Source organism: Colius striatus, chromosome 1, assembly GCF_028858725.1.
Source record: "Colius striatus isolate bColStr4 chromosome 1, bColStr4.1.hap1, whole genome shotgun sequence".
NCBI classification, from domain to species: Eukaryota; Metazoa; Chordata; class Aves; order Coliiformes; family Coliidae; genus Colius; species Colius striatus.
The window spans coordinates 52,173,237-52,192,187 of NC_084759.1; the positions used below are offsets into that span (position 1 = coordinate 52,173,237).

At 45.9% G+C, this 18,951-nt stretch overlaps 1 protein-coding gene across 2 annotated transcripts in view; it reads left to right on the forward strand.

The window, feature by feature from the left end:
• Positions 1 to 18,951, forward strand: part of CLDN10 (claudin 10) — a 60,420-nt gene that overhangs the window by 31,953 nt on the left and 9,516 nt on the right. The window contains exon 1 of one of the 2 annotated variants that reach the window (XM_062020526.1): positions 13,035 to 13,306. The exons of the other annotated variant lie outside the window; for it this stretch is intronic. Coding sequence (XP_061876510.1) covers positions 13,087 to 13,306 — 220 coding nt within the window. The 5' untranslated portion in view covers positions 13,035 to 13,086. Of the gene's footprint in view, positions 1 to 13,034; positions 13,307 to 18,951 lie in introns of those variants that run through there. 2 annotated transcript variants of the gene reach the window in all.

The window sequence follows — 18,951 nt, forward strand, 5'->3', positions numbered from 1 at the left end:
GAGGGGGAAATCTCATTAATATTTATAAGTATATAAATGGTGGGTGTCAGGAGATTGGGACATCCCCTTTTTTCTGTTGTATCTAGCAACAGGACAAGGGGTAATGGGATTAAACTGGAACACAAAAAGTTCCACTTAAACATAAGGAAAAACTATTTCACTGTGAGAGTGAGGGAGCCCTGGCACAGGCTGCCCAGGGAGGATGTGGAGTCTCCTTCCCTGGAGGTCAAAAACCACCTGGATGTGTTCTTACGCAACACCTTGATGTTTTCTAGGTGAACCTGCTTCTGCAGGGGCGTCGGACTAGATGATCTCTAAAGGTCCCTTCCAATCCTACCATTCTATGATTCTAAAAAAAAAGGATAAAGCTCATAATGAAGAAAGAACAACTGACTGTCGATTGGGTTTGGATGTGAACTATTTAGTGAGTTGGTCATGAGTAGACATTACTGAAATAAGACTAAGTCTCTGGATGCTCAGTGCAGAAAAAACTCTGCAAGCAAACAACTGGCTGTTCTGAAGGAAGACACTAGGCAGAGCAGGCCTACAGCAAATTCACATGAGCTGGCAGCTTCATCCTTTTAACAGAAAATCTGACAACCTCTACCGATGAGTACTAGTTACTCCAAAATTACACACACAAGAGAATCATTATGCAGGGTCACCCTCAAAGCTCCGAGTACTCCCAAGCTTACAAATACATTGAGACAACAAAGTTTAAGTCACCCAAAGTGGTGTGGCTCTGAATTGAAAAATGCTGCATTGTATCCCTACAGAGTATGCCCTCAGAAATGCTGAACACTCCCTGTTACCCACTTCAGTATCAAGAAGGGCTTGAGACAGTTTATCTAGCTGGGCATGACTGCTACCGTAAAAGAGAGATGTGAAATCAGCATCAAATGCTGGAAACTACCAGGCAAAGAACCTCAGAAATATCTCTCTCCATTCAAGGCTACTGCAGCCCTATTGAAAAAAAATGGAGATTACTCAGGTACCTTACCTCGCCAGTACAAAAATCCCAGCTGTTGCACAAACAAACCAAGTCAGAATGTCATACTGCATCATAACCTGCTGTTTGAGTGGAGCCAACAAAAGATAGTGACCTGCAATTCTCAGATGGCTCATTTGGAAATCTTCTCTAATGGATTCAACACACTAAAGCAAGTTCTTACTTGCAAGAACACAAGTAGTGTAGAAAGGGGTGGGGGGGAGGAAGTATGAAAAGTAAAATCCTACTAAAATTAATGTCCTGATGGGCATTTTTAGGTCAGGGAGTTTTAAGGCAAAACTACAAAGGAACAACATGTCTATTGACAGAGGGGTTGGACTAGATGAGGTCCCTTTCAACCCTTATGATTCTGTGACTGGGATCCTGTGATTTTGCAGGTAAATCTAGACAATTTCTGATAAGAGTAATGAATATTTTATGAATTGGCTTCATCAATCTGTAGTAGTAATGGTTACTTATTGAGCTGTATGTATATGTAATTTTGTTAAGAAAAGATGATGGTGGAGTCAGTGGCTGATAATTTTGCTTCTCTATCAAGGAGATCACAGTTTTGATAAGAGCCTGATCTCTTTTTTCCTATTCTGAGACATAATAAGACAGGGTGATAAAAAAGTCTTTATATCATAGTCTTTATATATATACAAATATACATATATGAGAATGTTTGCTTTGTTTGAAAACGTGAGAGATTTTCTTTGCAAAGGGACAGTGACTGGTATTTCAGTCTATCTGATAACCTGTAGCGCAAATTCTGCTCTCAGGGACGTGCATCCTAGTCTAATGGCTTTATTTACTCATGTATATTAATACATTTAGTGATGCTGATTCTACATAAAGGACTGGAGATAATTTCTCGGTATGATGAGTACGTGGCATGAATTGTTTCCCTAAGCACAGCTACAGGCTTTGATGTTCTCAAGGGAGGGCTTTCTCCACTGAGTTTAAAGTTCAGAAGTTCAAAGGCACTTTTCATTAGAAATTAACCACGACACACTGAAAACTAGAAGGGAACAACCTACTCCACGCCTGAAGAACTTGGCAGGGGCCTTTCTCACAAGCCAAAAGACACTGGTGTGCCAAGAAGCATCTCTCAGAAGAATTCAGGTCCAGCACAAATGGGGGAGTAATGTCTTACAGTCCTGCTTTGGAAAACATGGACCCTTGGCTTCTCCAAGCCTTCTTTGAAGAACAAGGCCAGCAACACAAGCTATAACAGGCTTCATTTACAGCTATCTGTATTGCTCTGACCATGTGTGTTACATATTTAGCTGAATATCCAGATGGATGACCACCCTTGGCACTTCATACCAGTCCCAGAGAGTTCAAGCAAATCTTTAACTTCCCTGTCTTTTCAAGTGTGGCATAGAAACACCTAAGCTGATAGACAGAGGTAGCAGGTTAATCACTGCAATGCAGCTGGACAAAGAGCCTGTCAGCTGCTAGATGTGTGTCCAAGGATGCTGCTGGTCCCTGCCAAAAGCTAAGAAACACACCGGTGCCCATGAGGTTCACGAGACAACTGGGTCGTTTCTGCTTGCACAAGACATCCATGGGAGCCACCGCCGGAGATGTGAAAAGGGCGAAGAGATGAGGGTTCAGAACCTGGGCCACCCCTGAGCTGAGCTGCTCATGCTGCAGCTGGGCAGGGTAAGAGCAGGCAGCTGGTGGGCAGGGTTATGTGGGAAGCCTGGAGAGCCCAGGATGGTATCAGGTGGGTAAGTTGAGACTGCTCAGTCAGTGTTCCAGGAGCGAAGCTTGCTAGAAAACTATCAGAAAATAACTTGTTGGACAGAGGAGAGGACTGTACTTTCCCTTTGTTTTATCTGTGCTTTTCCTTTCTGTACTTTAAACTGAATCCACAAATGCCATAATTTCTTTCCTTTGTTTGTTCATGCTGTGTAGAGCTGAGAAATAATGCCTGCCTGAGGCTAGTGACCTTCAGCCAGTATCTCCCCCTGCAGGAGCAGTGCCTTGAAACAGAGCTGCTATGAGGGGCTTCAGAGAGAGCCCTCAGGCAGGCAAGAAAAGCTTGTGCCTTGAGTCACAAGCAAACCTATGGCTGCAGAGGTGTCTGGTGCTGAGGCTTGTAGCTGGAAAACAATTGTGGTAGAGGTGGGTAAGATCTTCTGCTAAGTACAGGCAGCAAAAGGGCCTGGAGTCACCCCCAGGGCATTACACTGACTTGATGAGGATCCCAGCTTGAGGTTAGCTCCTGTTGAAGAGGGGAGGAAAACTGAATCTGGTTCAGGCATGTGATCCCAAAATCAATATTTTCACAGCTCAGGGCATGTGACTTGACACCGGAAAGTGTCCAGTGAGGACAATGGCTGGCACAGGACCACAGCTCCACAGGACTCTGGTGCGCCTGTGCACCAGCCTCCGTAAGCTGAGCCCGACACCTAAGGCAGCACCTCTAGGTTTCCTTTATAGGCAAGAAAATTTGTCTCAGATCTGCACATCTTCCAGAGATGTCACGTATATAATGCAACTGCAGGGGGAAGGGAGGGATTTATGGCTGGGAATTGAATTTCATGCATGATTATGTTTTGCATGTCATGATAGAGTATGGTATTTTGCATTATCAGTATATCCAGCACTAATGCAAACACTTCCTCCAGCTGAATTGTAACATTTGATTCAGGTTCTTTAATGCATACAGCAAACCTGTAGCTTTTACACGTCAGGTTATGTCCTAACTCTCTTGTACCAAATCAGGTTTTTCCCATATGTACATAGAAAAGTTAACACTTCCCAGAATACCACACGATGACTCTAGGCCATCTTCCCATGTAAACTCTTAATCCTCAGACATCACTGAAAGTCATTTTTGTCAATAGTGCATCATCCTGTAGGAAAACAAAGAGTAGTCACTGTAGTAATCATGGGTGTTTCCAACCTCAGTGTTTGGCGTCTTTGGGCATTTTTATTGTGTTGGTATTTGTCAAGGAATTTACAATCAAAAGCCACCACCTTGTCACACAGAGACTTTAAAAGTGATGGATTTGTTGTTGGAAGGTTTTCTGATTCCTGCCTACATGTAGCACATAAGACAATTACACTAGACACTCTGAAAGAAGAAGAAACTACATTTTCCCAGAGCTGGCACAAAGCAAAGAGATTGCTTTGTTATCCCCTTTTCTCCCACTTTGCAACTTTGCTTACTGAAAAAAAAGTACAGTGCAATAACAGGAACATTGACTATATGCACGAGGCATCATTCAGTGCTGCAAATTTTCCTTACAAACCAGACTTAAGTCAAAGCTGTTTAAGAATTTATCTTTTTCTAAAAGTTGAAATGCATTTCTGACATGAAAAAAGACTTTACACAGTTTTAACACTAAATCCTCAGAAGTGATTTTGCCTCTCTTCATCTGGCAGCTAAAACGAATTAAAAAGCTAGAATGAACATCTAAATGAGCCACAGAAGTAAATAGTCAGCCAAGAAAAGAGACTTGAAGAAAGAGGAAAACGGAAAAACACAGTACATACCTGTATCTCTACTGGCAGTGGAAAATGCTTTATTTCTTCGTGAGGGCAATGGCAAAGTAGAACTACTGTAATGTAACGAAAGGAAAATGTTTTCAGTATGGGAACATGAAAGCATTAACAGGCAGAGGACATTGTGTCCTGCCTTTGGCAAATGTCTTGTTGGCTACTCTGGACTGTGACCCAGCGAAAACAAGGAGTCCAAATGAATTTTCTCCTAGGTAATATACTGCTTCATTTACTACATGAGTTAGACACTGGCAGGCTGTTTTCTTGAGACACAGTGTAGAGGCATAGAATTGCACTGAGGAAGACCCTGTGCTGCAAACAAATTAAGCTGAAGCACAGCTTGGTACACTAAAAGAGCTTCTAAATACACTTGATCCATTTGGTTTTTGACAAGACAGGATGGGAAGACAGAGGGAACCTGATGCACAATCCCATCAGCATCTGTGTTTCTAAGGTGTCTTTCCTCAGATCTCATTGCTGTCAGTCTCATTTGTGATTCCGTAAGCTCAGCAAGTTTAAATTTTATTTGAAATACCTGCTTTTTATCCAAGAGCTTCTGTGCCTGCAGGCAGTCCCACTTTTCATTGGAGGGTTTTACCCACTTACGCCAAATCAGTCTGGCCTTCACTTCTATTTCAAATAACGCCCACCACTTCAGAAACCATATCAAACCAGTAGGATCAAAAGAAGCTGTATTGCTGATGGATCAAATACATGTTGTTTTCAAACTGATTTTTTAAAATCTATATTAATCCAAAGAAAAAGAGTCACATATTATTTCCTTACTCCCTTTGTTTCCAAGTTGCTTAAGCATGTTGATCCAAGTCAGCTTTTAACTTCGCTTTGTCACCATGACCTTTTTTGATCCCAGCCTGTTTGCTCTCAAATTCAGTCACGCTACAGAAGCTGCCTTCCTCCAGGTTGTGGTTTTCATGCTCTCAGTTTCATTAATCCTTTCTATGCCACCGGCTGGGATAACTGGTGCCTGATAAACAATGGGGACAGAGAGAGAAAGCCACAACACTCTCTTTGTGGCACAACCCTTCTCTGAGTAAATAAGGGGCCGCCATGGGAATCAAGAAGAGAAACTGAGAAGGAGGGCACCGGAAAGATCTTCCTTGCAGAGAGAAATACTGACGGGAAGGTTTAAGGCAAACACTCACCTTCACCCATCTCCCCTTCCTCTCAGCTGGAAACTGGGACAAGTTTCTTTTGAGGGTTAGGCTGTACCTGAGCAGAGCTCGGTACAAAGAGCACGGTGTAAATGACCACCCCTTTCCCATGCTCTCTGCAGATTATTTCTGCTTCCTCCAGGCCCTTTGCCATGTCTACCAGTCCCCTCACACCGTGTCATCTCTTCAACCACTGTCTCCAGTTGCTACCATCTCCTATTAGCTGAAGCATGCACCCATCAGCTTCGCTCCTTGCATCTACCTGGGAAATGAGTCCCTCTTTCCCAGAAGCTCACCTCTTCTAATCCCATCTCCACTGTCTTGGAAAGGGTATTACACTGGCAGAGCTGAAGGTGTCTGTGCCGTGCTCCCCACTTCAGATTTTCTTTAGTATACCCAGAGGTATCCTGAAAACAGGCAGACAACCATTAGAAAATATTCCCTATCTGAAAACAGCTGGAAAAAAAGTAGTTCAATGTACTGCTGTTACAAAGAGAAATATACATACCTATGAAAAGAAGATTTCAGCAAGTGGGCTAAATACCAGGGTAGTGGGAACTGCACATCCACATGTTCTGAGCATAATATGTAATATGCAATCATTAGTGCACCACTGTGCCACTTACAGCTATAATAAGCCAAATGCATCCCAGTGCTACTCTGTTTGCTTCAGTGAGGTAGCAAAATTGTAGGGTAATAGAATAATTCAGGTGAGAAGGTCAGAGGTCATCTAGTCCAAAACATGGGCTGGGTCCAGTTAAGTCTTGAACGCCTCCAAGGAGGGAGATCCCACAGCCTCTCTGGGCAGCCTGTTCCAATACTTGACCATCCTCATGGTAAACATTTTTTTCCTAATACCTAATGGGAATTTCCCGTGTTCTAGTCCATTCCACTTGTCCTATTGCTGCCAGAGGGTCAGCTCTAGCTTCTCCATGTCCTCTGACTGGGAGCTATCACAGAATCACAGAATGGTAGGGGTTGGAAGGGACCTTTAGAGATCATCTAGTCCAACCCCCTGCAGAAGCAGGGTCACCTAGATCAGGTCGCATAGGAACATGTCCAGGTGGGTCTTGAAGACCTCCAAGGAAGGAGACTCCACAACCCCTCTGGGCAGCCTGTGCCACTGCTCCGTCACCCTAACAGTGAACCTTCGTCACCCTCACACTAGCTATCCTAGTGTCCATAAAAAAATGACAGATTCCTTGTGCTACCTGAGCACTACCAAGTGCTCAGCAAACAGCAGAGATGAGCTGTGGCACACAAGGGCAGAGGACAGACTCAGTGGGGAACACCAAGGTCTCCAGCCCGGTCTGGAGCTCAGCCACTGTTCAAGACTCAACCTCTTCATCTTTATGGTCCACTGAAAGGATCGCTTCTGGATACTGCCTGCTTTGGAAAGACACTTGCTTATCTGCCTGCCACCTCGATTCAATCTTTTTAAATCCCATTAGACACAGTATTGTTTTATTTTGCAAACACTTTCTGAATGACTTCACACAGGGCTGCAGTTCGAAAGTTTCCCTCCATTCCAGTGTGACCTACCCGTGTTTAGCAAAACTTAATTGGATGTGGAGGCAACTCTGAACTCCGAGAGCTGCACCTGTGCTGTTGGCAAGGTGGAATGCACCTCCAGTAAAGTAGGAGATACACTTCACATTTCCTGCTCAGTTTGTTAAACAGGTTATATCTATTTTTAAAAGCATTGTATTACAAACTTTCAGGGAACAACACAGGCTTTTTTTCAAAAAAATTAAGCCAAGCTGAGAGGGGGAAAAGGAAAAAAAAGGAAAAACGAAATAATGCATTAATCTTGGTGTCAGGAAACAAAGTCTGTAATGTCCCAACATGCTGTACAGAATGGGAGAAGGAAAAGTTTATTGGCTTGTGGAATGTAATTTTTCACTCCTTTAAAATGCTCTGGATTGTCACTTCCTATTAATTTTTTACTTTTTGTTACATAATATATGCACTGCATAGCTTAAAATCATTCTTGTCTTGGCAGTTCACAAAAAGACATTCAGTAATTCAATTTAATTCCATTTCTGATAGCTTAAGAAAAACAACGGTGGTGACCCCAGCAAGGACTGGTGATTATTAACTGATGTTCCCACTCTGAAGGATTCTTTGTTTTTTAGGTCACACAGAAACATTCCTTTCTCTACTTTCCTTTGGAGAAGAGGATCTGGTTGTTCCCTTTGTAGGTGGCACTTTTTGTTCTGCACAACGCAGGACACCACGCAAACCTCCTCGGTTTACAGTTGCCTTCATCTCCTCTAATGCATACACCAACTTGAGGTGTATTTCCCAGACCTATAACTGACAGCAGACCTGACCATGCCAACGTGACAACTCTTATAAGCCTATCTATATTCCCCACATGCCTGCTTTACCTTTCCAACACTCAAATTCTCAGGAAAACCCTAGCAAACAAGGAAGTTGCTCTTCAGCCTTAGAAAAACAAAGTTAGGGATTTTTTTTGTCTTCTTCTTTTGCTCTAGGCACCCTGGAAATCACAACAGGGCAGAGCCAGGAAAGAGTCTCAAGTTGCCCAACCTATGCATGGTAAAATTACAAGAAAAATTACTTGGGGACTAAGGCATGACGACCCCAGCCTGCTTATCCTGGCTGCAGAACAAATGCTGTTGTCATCTGGTGTTTAACTTATGAGGCAATAACGATTGATTGTGATTTTGATCCTGCAAGAGCTAAAATAATATCCTGTATTTCAGACTTGGGAACAAAACTGTTCCTGAAGGACTCTTCTGTATATAGTAATAACCAAAAAATCCAACTATGGAATAATATTCCATTCTGATTTGTGAAACATACGTGGTTTAAAAACCTTGATGGTCTGGGGAGGACCCTGTTGACTGGAAGCTAGCCAATGTTTTTCCAGTTCACAAGAAGGGAAGACTCAGGAAACTAGTCAATCTAACCTCAGTTCCTGGAAAAAATATGGAGATTATACTGGGTACTACTGAAAGGCATTTAAAGAACAATGCAATCATCAGGCACCGTCAACAAAGGGAAAATCCTGTTCAACTAATTGGATATCCTTCTATGATCAGGTCACCCGCTGAATGGATAAAGGGAAGGTGGTAGGTGTAGTTTTTTGGGATTTTAGTAAGGCTTTTGATACTGTCCTTCACAGCATCCTTCTGGACAGCTGTGGGACGAGCGGGTTCATGGTGAAGAACTAGCTGAAGAGCAGAGCTCAGAGGGTCATACTGAATGGGGCTACCTCTGGCTGGTGCCTCATCAGCAGCAGTGTTCCTCAGGGCTCAGTTCTAGGGCCAGTTGTGTTCAGTATCTTTATCAACAATCTGGATGCAGAAGTTGAAGGCACCATTAGCAAGTTTGCTGGCAATACCAAACTGGGAACTGCTGTTGACTTTCATGAGAGACAAGAGGCCTTGCAGAGGGATCTAAATAGACTGGAGCATTTGACAATTATCAGTGGTATGAAATTTAATTCGAAATGCCGGATTCTGCACCTGGGACAGAGTAATGCTGGACAAAAGGGCAGCCCTGCAGAGAAGGATCTCGGGGTGCTGGCCAGCAGCAGGCTCAACATGAGTCAGCAGTGTGTCCTGGCAGCCAGGAGGGCAAACCACCTCCTGGGGTGCACCAGACACAGCATAGTCAGCCAGTCCAAAGAGGTGATTATCCCACTGCATTCAGCATTGGTGCAGCCTCACCTTGGTTACTGTGTGCAGTTCTGGCCCCACAATTTAAGAAGGATGTTGAGGTACTTGAATGCATCCAGAGGAGGGCAAGAAAGCTGGTCAAAGGGCTGGAAGAAATGTCCTTTGAGGAGCAGCTGAGGACTTTGAGCTTGTCTAGTTTGCAGAGGAGGCTGATGGGCAGCCTCATTGCTCTCAGCAGCCTCCTGAGAAGGGGAGGTGCTGAGCTCTTCTCTCTGGTATTAAGTGACAAGATGCGTGGGAATGGTTCAAAGTTCCACCAGGGGAGGTTTAGCCTGGACACGAGGAAGCATTTCTTTACTGAGAGAGAGGTCAATCACTGGAACAGGCTTCTTGTAGATGTGGTCGACATCCCAAGCCTGCTAGTGTTTAAGTGACATTTAGACAATGCCTTTAATAACGTGCTTTAACTTTTGGTCAGCCTTGAATTCGTCAGACAGACTAGATGATGGTTGTAGGTCCCTTCCAATGGAAATACTCTAAGCACTAATAATTCCTACCAAAATGTCATCTTTATGAGCAAGAGTCAATGAGACGTGCCGCAAAAAAAATGAACCACAAGGGCCAGTTTCCATAAACAAAGATGTGACCTCCTTTTTTCCCCAGTCCAAAGGAATAAAACCAGTCTTACTCAAATGATCCAGCACAAAATTGTGTTAATGCAATAGTCTGACCAACTTATGTACATAAAAGAACAAGAATCAGTCCCACAGTGGTCTGAGGAACTTTCAGAAAAATCCCAAGTCATAGCTTGTCCCACAACATAGGAACAAGAAATGAAGCAAAGGCCAAGTCTTTCATTCTACTACACAAAAATAGCTAAGAGTGCTCAGTAAGCAAAACCAAAGCCAGAACTGTAGTGGCAGGCAGACCAGGACTGAAGGAAGTTACAGACACGTCTTCATATGGATACGTTTCTACTACAGCAATAGGGCGAAAAGGGACCACTGTTTTCTGGAAAACTGGAAGCTATGTTAGTTAAGCTAATGACAGGGGGACCTGCAGCTGGACAAGAGAGAAAAGCTGAAACTGTAATAAGGGGAGAAACAGCCTCACAGGTGAATGCTCTCCAATGTCTAACCCCTGCAGATTTGAGCTAACACAAAGAAAATGCCACAGGGGAAGGGTATCATCTCTTGCAACTTCCCTTATTCTTCAACCTGGGGTGAATGCTCAGGCATGCACAATGTCATTTTGGGTTTACACCATCACAGATAAGATCAGAAGCTCAACATCTTGCTTTGATTTTAGATGAGAAAGACAGTAACAACTGGACTAGTAACAGAAGCATCCTCAGAAGCAACAGTGTCAGGAGTGAAAAAGAGGAACCTTTTCCTGAAGCTGAAGTGAGTCTCGTTCTCATGAACACTGAGGCCACTTTATATCATTCCGGATATAAAGGGGCTTACAAGGGAATGAATGTACAAATTACCCCTGCTTGAAGGATCCTTGCTGACAAGCAGAGTGGGCTTGATGTGGAATTAATTTCATCTGTCCTAAGCCAGATGCATAGGCTCCTTCTGAAGTCCCTGGCAGTAGAGAGGTGCCTGCCAGAGAGACATAGATCCACACTGCATGTGGCAGCCAAAGTCCAGCTCTGTTGAAAGCAGAGAGGTCTGGGATGGCAAAACTGGTTATTGGAGATGACAGCCAGAGTCCACAGCAGCTTCCGCAGGGTTACCTGCCTAGCCTGTCCCTTCCACAGTCCATCTGGGAAGGGGTGCCTGTGCTTGTCAGGAAGCTCCTCTTCCTCCTTCTCTTCTTCCCCAAGGCTCAGGCTCAGACCTAGAAGTCCCCAGGCCACGCTCCTATCCTTCAGCACTCGCTCCAGCCTTCTGGTTAGAGTGTGGCAGCATGCAGAAAACCCCTGACAGGCCCTTGGCCAAAACCTGTTGGATTCAACAAGCTCTACATCAACCAAAGTGGCTTTACCCATGAAACAATACATGAGCTCCCCGTGTCAAGAGAACAATATGACCCAGCCTTGGACTCGCATTTGATTCAGACTGGATTAGATCCCAGCTGATAGCTGCTTGGATTGACCTAGCTTTCCACCACCAAGAGAAATCCCGTTTGCAAGACCTCAAAGCAATGTCATAGGGGAAAATACATTTTAAAACTTTTTATTTTTCCTTTCTGCTGCCATGCCTTACAACAAATAGATCACAATGTCACGTAGATGAGACTTGTATCTAGGCCTGCCTTTGTTCCTTGACTCAGAAGCACTTTTCTGTGTCCCAAAGTAAGATCTTTCTACAGCTAAACACCACAGCAGCATGGCTCACCCTCATCCAGACCTTTTCTCTCTCTTTTCCCTCCTGAGGAGCATCTTGGCATAGATGTTGAAAGGGAGCTATGGCCTACCCCATGCCCAGTGCTGCTGTGCAGATCAGCCTACCACCTGTTTCCACCTCTTCTTCTTCCCTGCCAATGCCTCTGTGTGTCACTCACAAGTCAGAGGGTGCCAAGGAGGCAGAGAGGGCACCGCATTAGTAAATGCAGTTGTGAACCCCGTTTTATTCTGCTGGTGCATTAACAGATCAGCAAACATCTTGTTCCCATTGAGCTCTGACACACTTCTAAGGATACACCTAACTCTAGCAGTTTGGGGGTTCTTTTCCTTTTATATTTTCTTTAAAATGTCTATAAGGTGATTACATCCGGGTTTGTGTCCACATGGTAAAACCAAAGAGCATTCATCAGAAGAATAATGATGTAAATGTGGCTTCTAATCCTCCAGTGATTGCTTGTCTGGCAAAAAGGTTTAGAATATGTAACAATAGTTTTGAAATAAATAGGAGGAAAGTAAAGACCGGCAGTGTACTTTTCCACATCAATGGCAAATATAATACTGACGTGAAAAGTAAATACCTTCACACAAGAGGAGAAGCCGCAGTGGGTAACTTTACTCCTGTGAGCTGCAGGCTCGAATGCCAGTGCACTAAGGCTGAGGTAGAAAATCACAAGTTCATCACCTCAAATTGCAAAACCAGCCACTAAAAGCTGTGTCTTCCGCGGCTGGATAATAACAGGAGTCCAGCTGAAACGCGGAGGAGGAGTAAACCTCGCTATGTCTTTCAAAAGCTCACCTCCTTGTATGAGCGCTCGGTAGGGTCGGCACACCTCTAATCTACAAGCGTTGCTCAAAACTACTCTCCTGGAAAAGCTCTTTGGGGAGGGGCGGGCAGGGGGGCGTGTGCATGCAAACCCCGAACCCCCAGAGGAAACGCTCAGTCACTGCTGAAGTGCTGCTCTCCCCGGGACTTGGAGGCACCGCCGGTCTCCGGACAGGTCGCGTCGCTCGACCTTTTCTTTGACAGTGACCTGTGAGGAGCTCCTCCATACCGCCTCTCCTCTACCGCCCCACCGCTGCAGGACCCCGGAGGCGCGGCGGGGCCGGGCCAGGATGGGCCAGGCGGGGCGTGGCGGGGCGGAGGCAGCCCCGGGGGCACCGGACGCTCCCGCTGCCCATTGAGCTGCGCGGTCTGGGGCGGCCGCTGCCGCTGCCGCTGCCGCCGCCGCTGCACCCCGCCCCGCCCCGCCCCGCCCCGCCCCGCCTCGCCCCGCCCCGCCCCGCCTCGCCCCGCCCCGCTCCGCTCCGCCCGCCTGCCCGCCGCCGCCGCCGGGACTCTGCCGCTACCCGGGTGCCGCCGCGGCTCCGCGCCGGCCGCCGCTCGCAGCCCGCCCGCTGCCTGCTGCCGGGCCCATGGCGAGCACGTCGGCGGAGATCATCGCCTTCCTTCTAACCATCTCGGGCTGGGTGCTGGTCTCCTCTACGTTGCCCACCGACTACTGGAAGGTGTCCACCATCGATGGCACCGTCATCACCACCGCCACCTTTTGGGCCAACCTCTGGAAGACCTGCGTGACCGACTCCACCGGCGTCTCCAACTGCAAGGACTTCCCATCCATGCTGGCGTTGGACGGTCAGGCTCCCGACGACCCCCATCCTCAACGCTCCCTCCCGCGCCTTCCTCCGTGACGGTTTGCGGGAATCGGGGGGGTGCGGGGCTTCTCCCGGGTGGGCGATGCGCCTCGGCGGGGCTGGTGGGGGGCCGGGGGGACGATGAGGACCCGGCGCAGGCAGCTCTCACGCGGGATCGTGGGCAGATGCATCCGTGTCCCCTGACGGGCGGTAGCGCGCTGCTTGCGCACACCGTGGGAAAAAATGGGCTTTTCCCCGCTAAAATCCACCGGCCGAGCTTATGTTTGATGCCTGAATGTGCGTCCCTGACTTCTCTCGCGGTCGCTACCTGCTTTTTTTTTACCCCCACCGTGCGTGTGGATTTGACACCAGAAGAATGCAGGCGAATTTTTCTTGCCGGTTTCTTTTCCTTCCCCGTCCCGACATTCCTCTTTTTTATGGTTTTGCCAGCCCAGCCGTGCAAGGGTCGGTGGAGAAAAGCAAGTCTTGGCGTCCTTTTCGTTTTAACTTATGTTCCGCTGTTCTTTTTACTGAGCGGACGTAATTGTCTCATTGATGAAGGACGGTGTAAAAGCTTGGGGCCGTAAGGGATGCAAAGGTACGCAAAAGCAGAGCTAAGCGTTTTTCAATAGTGCCTGAAACCAAGGGCTGAGTCAGTTTCTTCTCTGGATAAGGGGAAACATTTTTGCCCTTTAAGGAAGCAGTACTGGGAAACTGCAGGAAAACTTTTACAACTAAACTTGTAGTTGATAAATCCACACTTGATTATAGCTGGTAGAAAGAGTGCAAGTGGGGATGGCATCGGTTTATAGCCTCAGGAGTGACTGTAAAGAAAGGGAGGAAGGTTTTTTTGAAATGATGTCCTCTTTTTCAAGCATTTATAGTCATGAACGAATACAATATAGAATGTCCCAGTGGCTTTAATGCCCAGAAAAAATCTGGCCTGCTGTTCATTGTCTGGGCAGACAGTCCCTTTGCACTGGAGCCTAAGAGTGGATTTTGGTGTGAAAGATTAGTTTAAAAGGAAAGGAAAGTTTGGTAATCAGATGAATAAAAGATACCAGTATTATCATAACAAGGGATTAATGTTCTTGTGAAACTAATACTAATATCACAAAGCCCTTAACCGCTACAAGAGGGCAAGATACTGAAAAAGAGGTGATGTAGGCAACCCTTAAAGCATCACTCTTGCAGCGTGCTTCCCTTGGATGGAGAAGTACCATTCCTCAAACCTTCTTGTGACCCGACCCCTCGGTGGCAGAGGCTTTGCTGGCTCCTCCAAAGGGATGGGATAGCTGACTGGCCTCTGTTGGCATCAGGCACCCTGTGGCCAGGTGTAGCAGCTGTGAATGTGGTTTCCAGGCTTAAGCAGGGAGCCGTGGTCTGTGTGCTGGCAGGTACAAAGTGGTCACCAGTGTGGAACCTTTCAGATCCACCCAGTCTGTTTTCAGTTGCTCTTTTAGTTTGGAGTTAAACTGTTTTCAGAGTAAGAAAAGCATAGCTGCAAACAAACTGTGCAGAACTGGGAACATTTAAAATTCCAGAAAGAAGAAGCTTGACAGCAAAGTCCTTACCACTCCCTCCTCCAAAGTCTTGCACATTCAAACCTTGTGCATTGGATAACACGTTCCACTTGTCCAAGGAATGAGTTTCTGAGGCACCTTCTGCACAGTGAAACAGCCATCAGAGCACTAACTCATTTTGGAGAGAAGTGAATCTGAAATGCCTGTCTGGAAGGGCCTCGTCTCAATCCTCCCGACCGTACTGTTTACCAGTAGTGAAAGGTTCCCGTCTTCAGTGTTTCTCAGTAACATCTCTAAATGCTGTGAGGGCAGGTTCTGATACTCAGGCACATTGTGAGTGAAAGGCAGGCTGGAGAGTAACATAACTCCCACAGCACAGGCCAGGAAAGCTGGATGAGGTGGAGGCGCAGCCACCACAGTCAGAGGTGCTGTCAGTAGCTAACCTGACCCAGACTCCCCTTCTTGCGGTTATGGGCTCTGCTGGGAACCTGTTGGCCTCTGACAGGGGTGTGTACGTCCCCTTTTCACCCTAACCTGAGCATACTTTAGGGTTGCCGTGCATTATTCATAGCTTGAAGATGGATCTGTCTCAGTTGTCAAGTAGCCCCTCCTTCTACTCTGCACACATGTAGGTGGCCAAGCTGGATCCCATTCTCTGCGCTCAGCAACATGGGAACTTCCAAGTTCACACTATTCAGCACTAGTGCAGCCAGCCGGGACAGGAAAGTGATTGTCCCCCTGTACTTGGCACTGGTGAGGTCACACCTCAAATACTGTGTTCGGTTCTAAGCCCCTCACTACAAGGACATTGAGGTTCTGGAGTGTGTCCAGAGATGGACAATGAAGCTAGTGATGGGTGTGGAGAACAAGTCTGATGAGGAGCAGCTGAGGGAACCGGGGCTGTTTAGTCTGGAGAAAAGGAGGCTGAAGGGAGACGTGATCACTCTCTACAACTACCTGGAAGGAGGTTGTAGCGAGGCAGGGGTTGGTCTCTTCTCCCCAATAACAAGCAATAGGAAAAAAAGGATATGGCCTCAAATTGCACCAGTGAAGGTTTAGACTGGATATTAGGAAAAATTTCTTCACTGAAAGGGTTATCAAGCATTGAAACAGACTTCCCAGGGAGGTGGTAGAGTCTCCATTCCTGGAGGTACTTAGAAGATGTGTAGATGTGGTACTTGGTGACAAGGTTTAGAGGTGGATTTGGCAGTGCTGGGTTAATGGTTGGACTCAATGATTTTAAGGGTCTTTTCCAGCCTAAATGATTCTGTGATTACTCACTCTATCCTCGGATGGAGGACTCAGAAGACACAAAAAAGGACAGGTCTGGCTTCCTTTTTTCCCTGGAGTGATTGTGAGCAGAAACAGTAACCCTATGCAGATGCATGTAGTGGTAACATGTCACTCTGCTCAAAATGGTAGGGCAGGACTGGGAAATGGCTAAAAATATTCCAGTTGTCCCAGTGCAAGGTGGCTGCATCTCACTCCTTCCTCCAGTAGCTGGAGAAGGTTTACCTCAGAGCAGTTCCTCTTCTATGGAAATGGGCTTTTTGTCAAGTTGGAAACCTCTGAGTTTTGCTGGACTTCTTGTCAGGAAAGGCAACTCAGGTTTGCCAGAGGATCAGAGGCAAAACCAGGGGTAGAGTATCACCATGCCAGTTGCTGGGGCTTTACTGGAGAGTGCAGAAGTCCTTCCTTCTTCTACAAGTGTTATTGTACCTTTGGTCAGGAGTGATCTGGAGCTGGTTCCACGTTACCCTTGGTCTGGTTTGCATCACAGAATGGTCTTGAACTGTGCTCCCCGGGTTGCTGTAGGGTGACATGGCAGCAGGGCTGCCCTGACAGCTTTCAAGCTGTCACATGAGCAGTCACCGAAGAAAACTGCACGTGTTGCCTTTCCACCTTCATGCATCCCTTCATGCAAGAAACCAATTTGGCCATCCCTCATCAAGGGCTCAGCCTCACATTCTGTACTCAAGCAAAAATATTCTTGCTGTCTGTGGGTCTTGGAATCATTTTGAGTTTCCTTTTGTGTGCTACTGGTCATAGGTGGAAACTTAGTGATGAAACCACCTCTCTAAAAGACGATGTATCAGTTTCCATGTTTCCAACGGTGGATCCAATGACCTTTCGCAAGAGTAGAGATGAACAAAAGTTTACTTATGAGCTAAAAGAGGATATTAGAGCTTAGAAAAACATACAAAAGCAGTGGGTGTGTTCTTCAACCCACGCTGTATCCGTAAGGCAAGCTCCTACCCTTCAGGTGATGCAGGCTGTGAGGTGCCACCACAGGCATTTACTGGGAAAGTGACAATCACCGTAACTTTGCCCTTTTTTTGGTTTGTTTTTTTTCCTGACTGTCATGTGATACAAATATATGAATTCCTCTACACTCCTTGTGAGCACGGGAGGCAAGCAGGAGAGCAGTGAGGCAAGAAAGTTGAAGATCTAACAAGATTCATTTGAATGAAAGACAAAACACATTTGCTGGGTTAGGTTTTCTCTTTAAAAACAACCCAACACCTTGAAATAGGTTTCTCCTGGAATGCTGCTAAACATGACTTTATGAGTAATGAATGTTTCTGTGCTTGTCTGTTTAAAACATATTGCTTTTTGTTGCTTGGGAGCTTCATTTGAGTGGTTAATATGTACATGACAAGCTTCCTTCAGGAGCTGGTACAAATACAGACAACAGTCTTTGGTCTTGAGTGGAGGAACGTGGAGAAATAGGCAACTCCTCTTTACACTTCTTGGCATTACAAGCCTTGGTAAGCAATATAATGTTCTTGCTTTCTAGGAAACAAAGAAAAAGTTTACTTACTCTAGCAGCCAAACACTATATTTAGTTTTAACCAAGAGCCCAAGCAATAGGAGCGTGGATTTGGTGCAAAAGTTGATTTCGCCCTTTCATACCTCGTAATGCTCCAGTCAACCTATTGAGTTTAACAGAGTGTTCTACTCTTCCACATTACTGGTGTAGATTGTGATTCTTTTTTTTTTCCCACACATTTTGTTTGAAAAATGTGTGCCAGTTAGACGATTGCTGTGGTGAGCTGAAACAAGTCTCACTGTGGCTGGCCTGCCCAATTCGGTGAAATATTTAGTGAGGAAGGTTATTCATTCAGCAGAACTGAGCAGTCCTCCAGCTCATGCTGTTTATAATTGAAAATGATTTCTGGGTGAGTAAGTTAATTATTTCTCGCTGTCTCACCACCCTCTACCTATTCTAAAACTGTATACTGACCTTCAAGAGCTGCTGAATTTCAGCCCTGTGGTTCCTAGCATACGCTGGCTATTTTGGTCAGGGTGAATATTTACTGTTTCTCCTAGGAGGTTCAGACATAAATAAAAGTTTGAGGTCCTCTGGGTAAATCTATTCATGGTTCAGCACTTTAATGTGTCAATTAGCTACTAACAGTGTCAGTAAATTTGATCTGTCAAAAATAATAGCTTCCTTGCCAGTCTTCCTCTCCCACTTGCCTATGTGCTGCGAGAAATACGTTACACACTGCAGAAAGCAGAAAAAGCCAACTTTTCCATGCCTGTAGCAAAAAATTAACAAAGCCAGACTGCTTCCTTCAGTCTTGCACAAACGACTCCCTCATATTCCAACGTGTGAGTCGTGTGACAGTTACAGTTGTTTCACTGACTCTTGGATTTCTTCAGCAGATGGGCTACAAAAGCGTGTTGCAGATGAAAGAAGTCTATGTGCATTGCTAATAGATGTAGGCAAATGCCAGTAGGTTGAGTTTGCAGGCGTGCAGCACAGCACCTGAGTTCGTTACAACTGGTACAATGGGCTGGTGGGTCCTACAAATCGCCTCTTGTGTGCTGCTGCTTGCAAAGCTGTGGAGCTGTAGGAGTTTTTAAAATGTTGTTCAAACACGGAGAGGTTGTCCAAGAGCTTATAGGCCTCCAGCAGTGGCTAAAGTGGATGGCAGTAAGGAGAACAGAAGGCAGCCAAGTCTCAGTGGTAGCCATCTGCAGCTCCAGGACCTGCTGGCCAGATACAGATTGTTCTTTAATGAATGCCTCCAGTCTCTTTTTGAGTCTCTATAAACCACATATCCTGTGGAGAGGAGCAGCTTCGGCCACCGCAGCAAAATTCTCTCAGTGTGGCCAG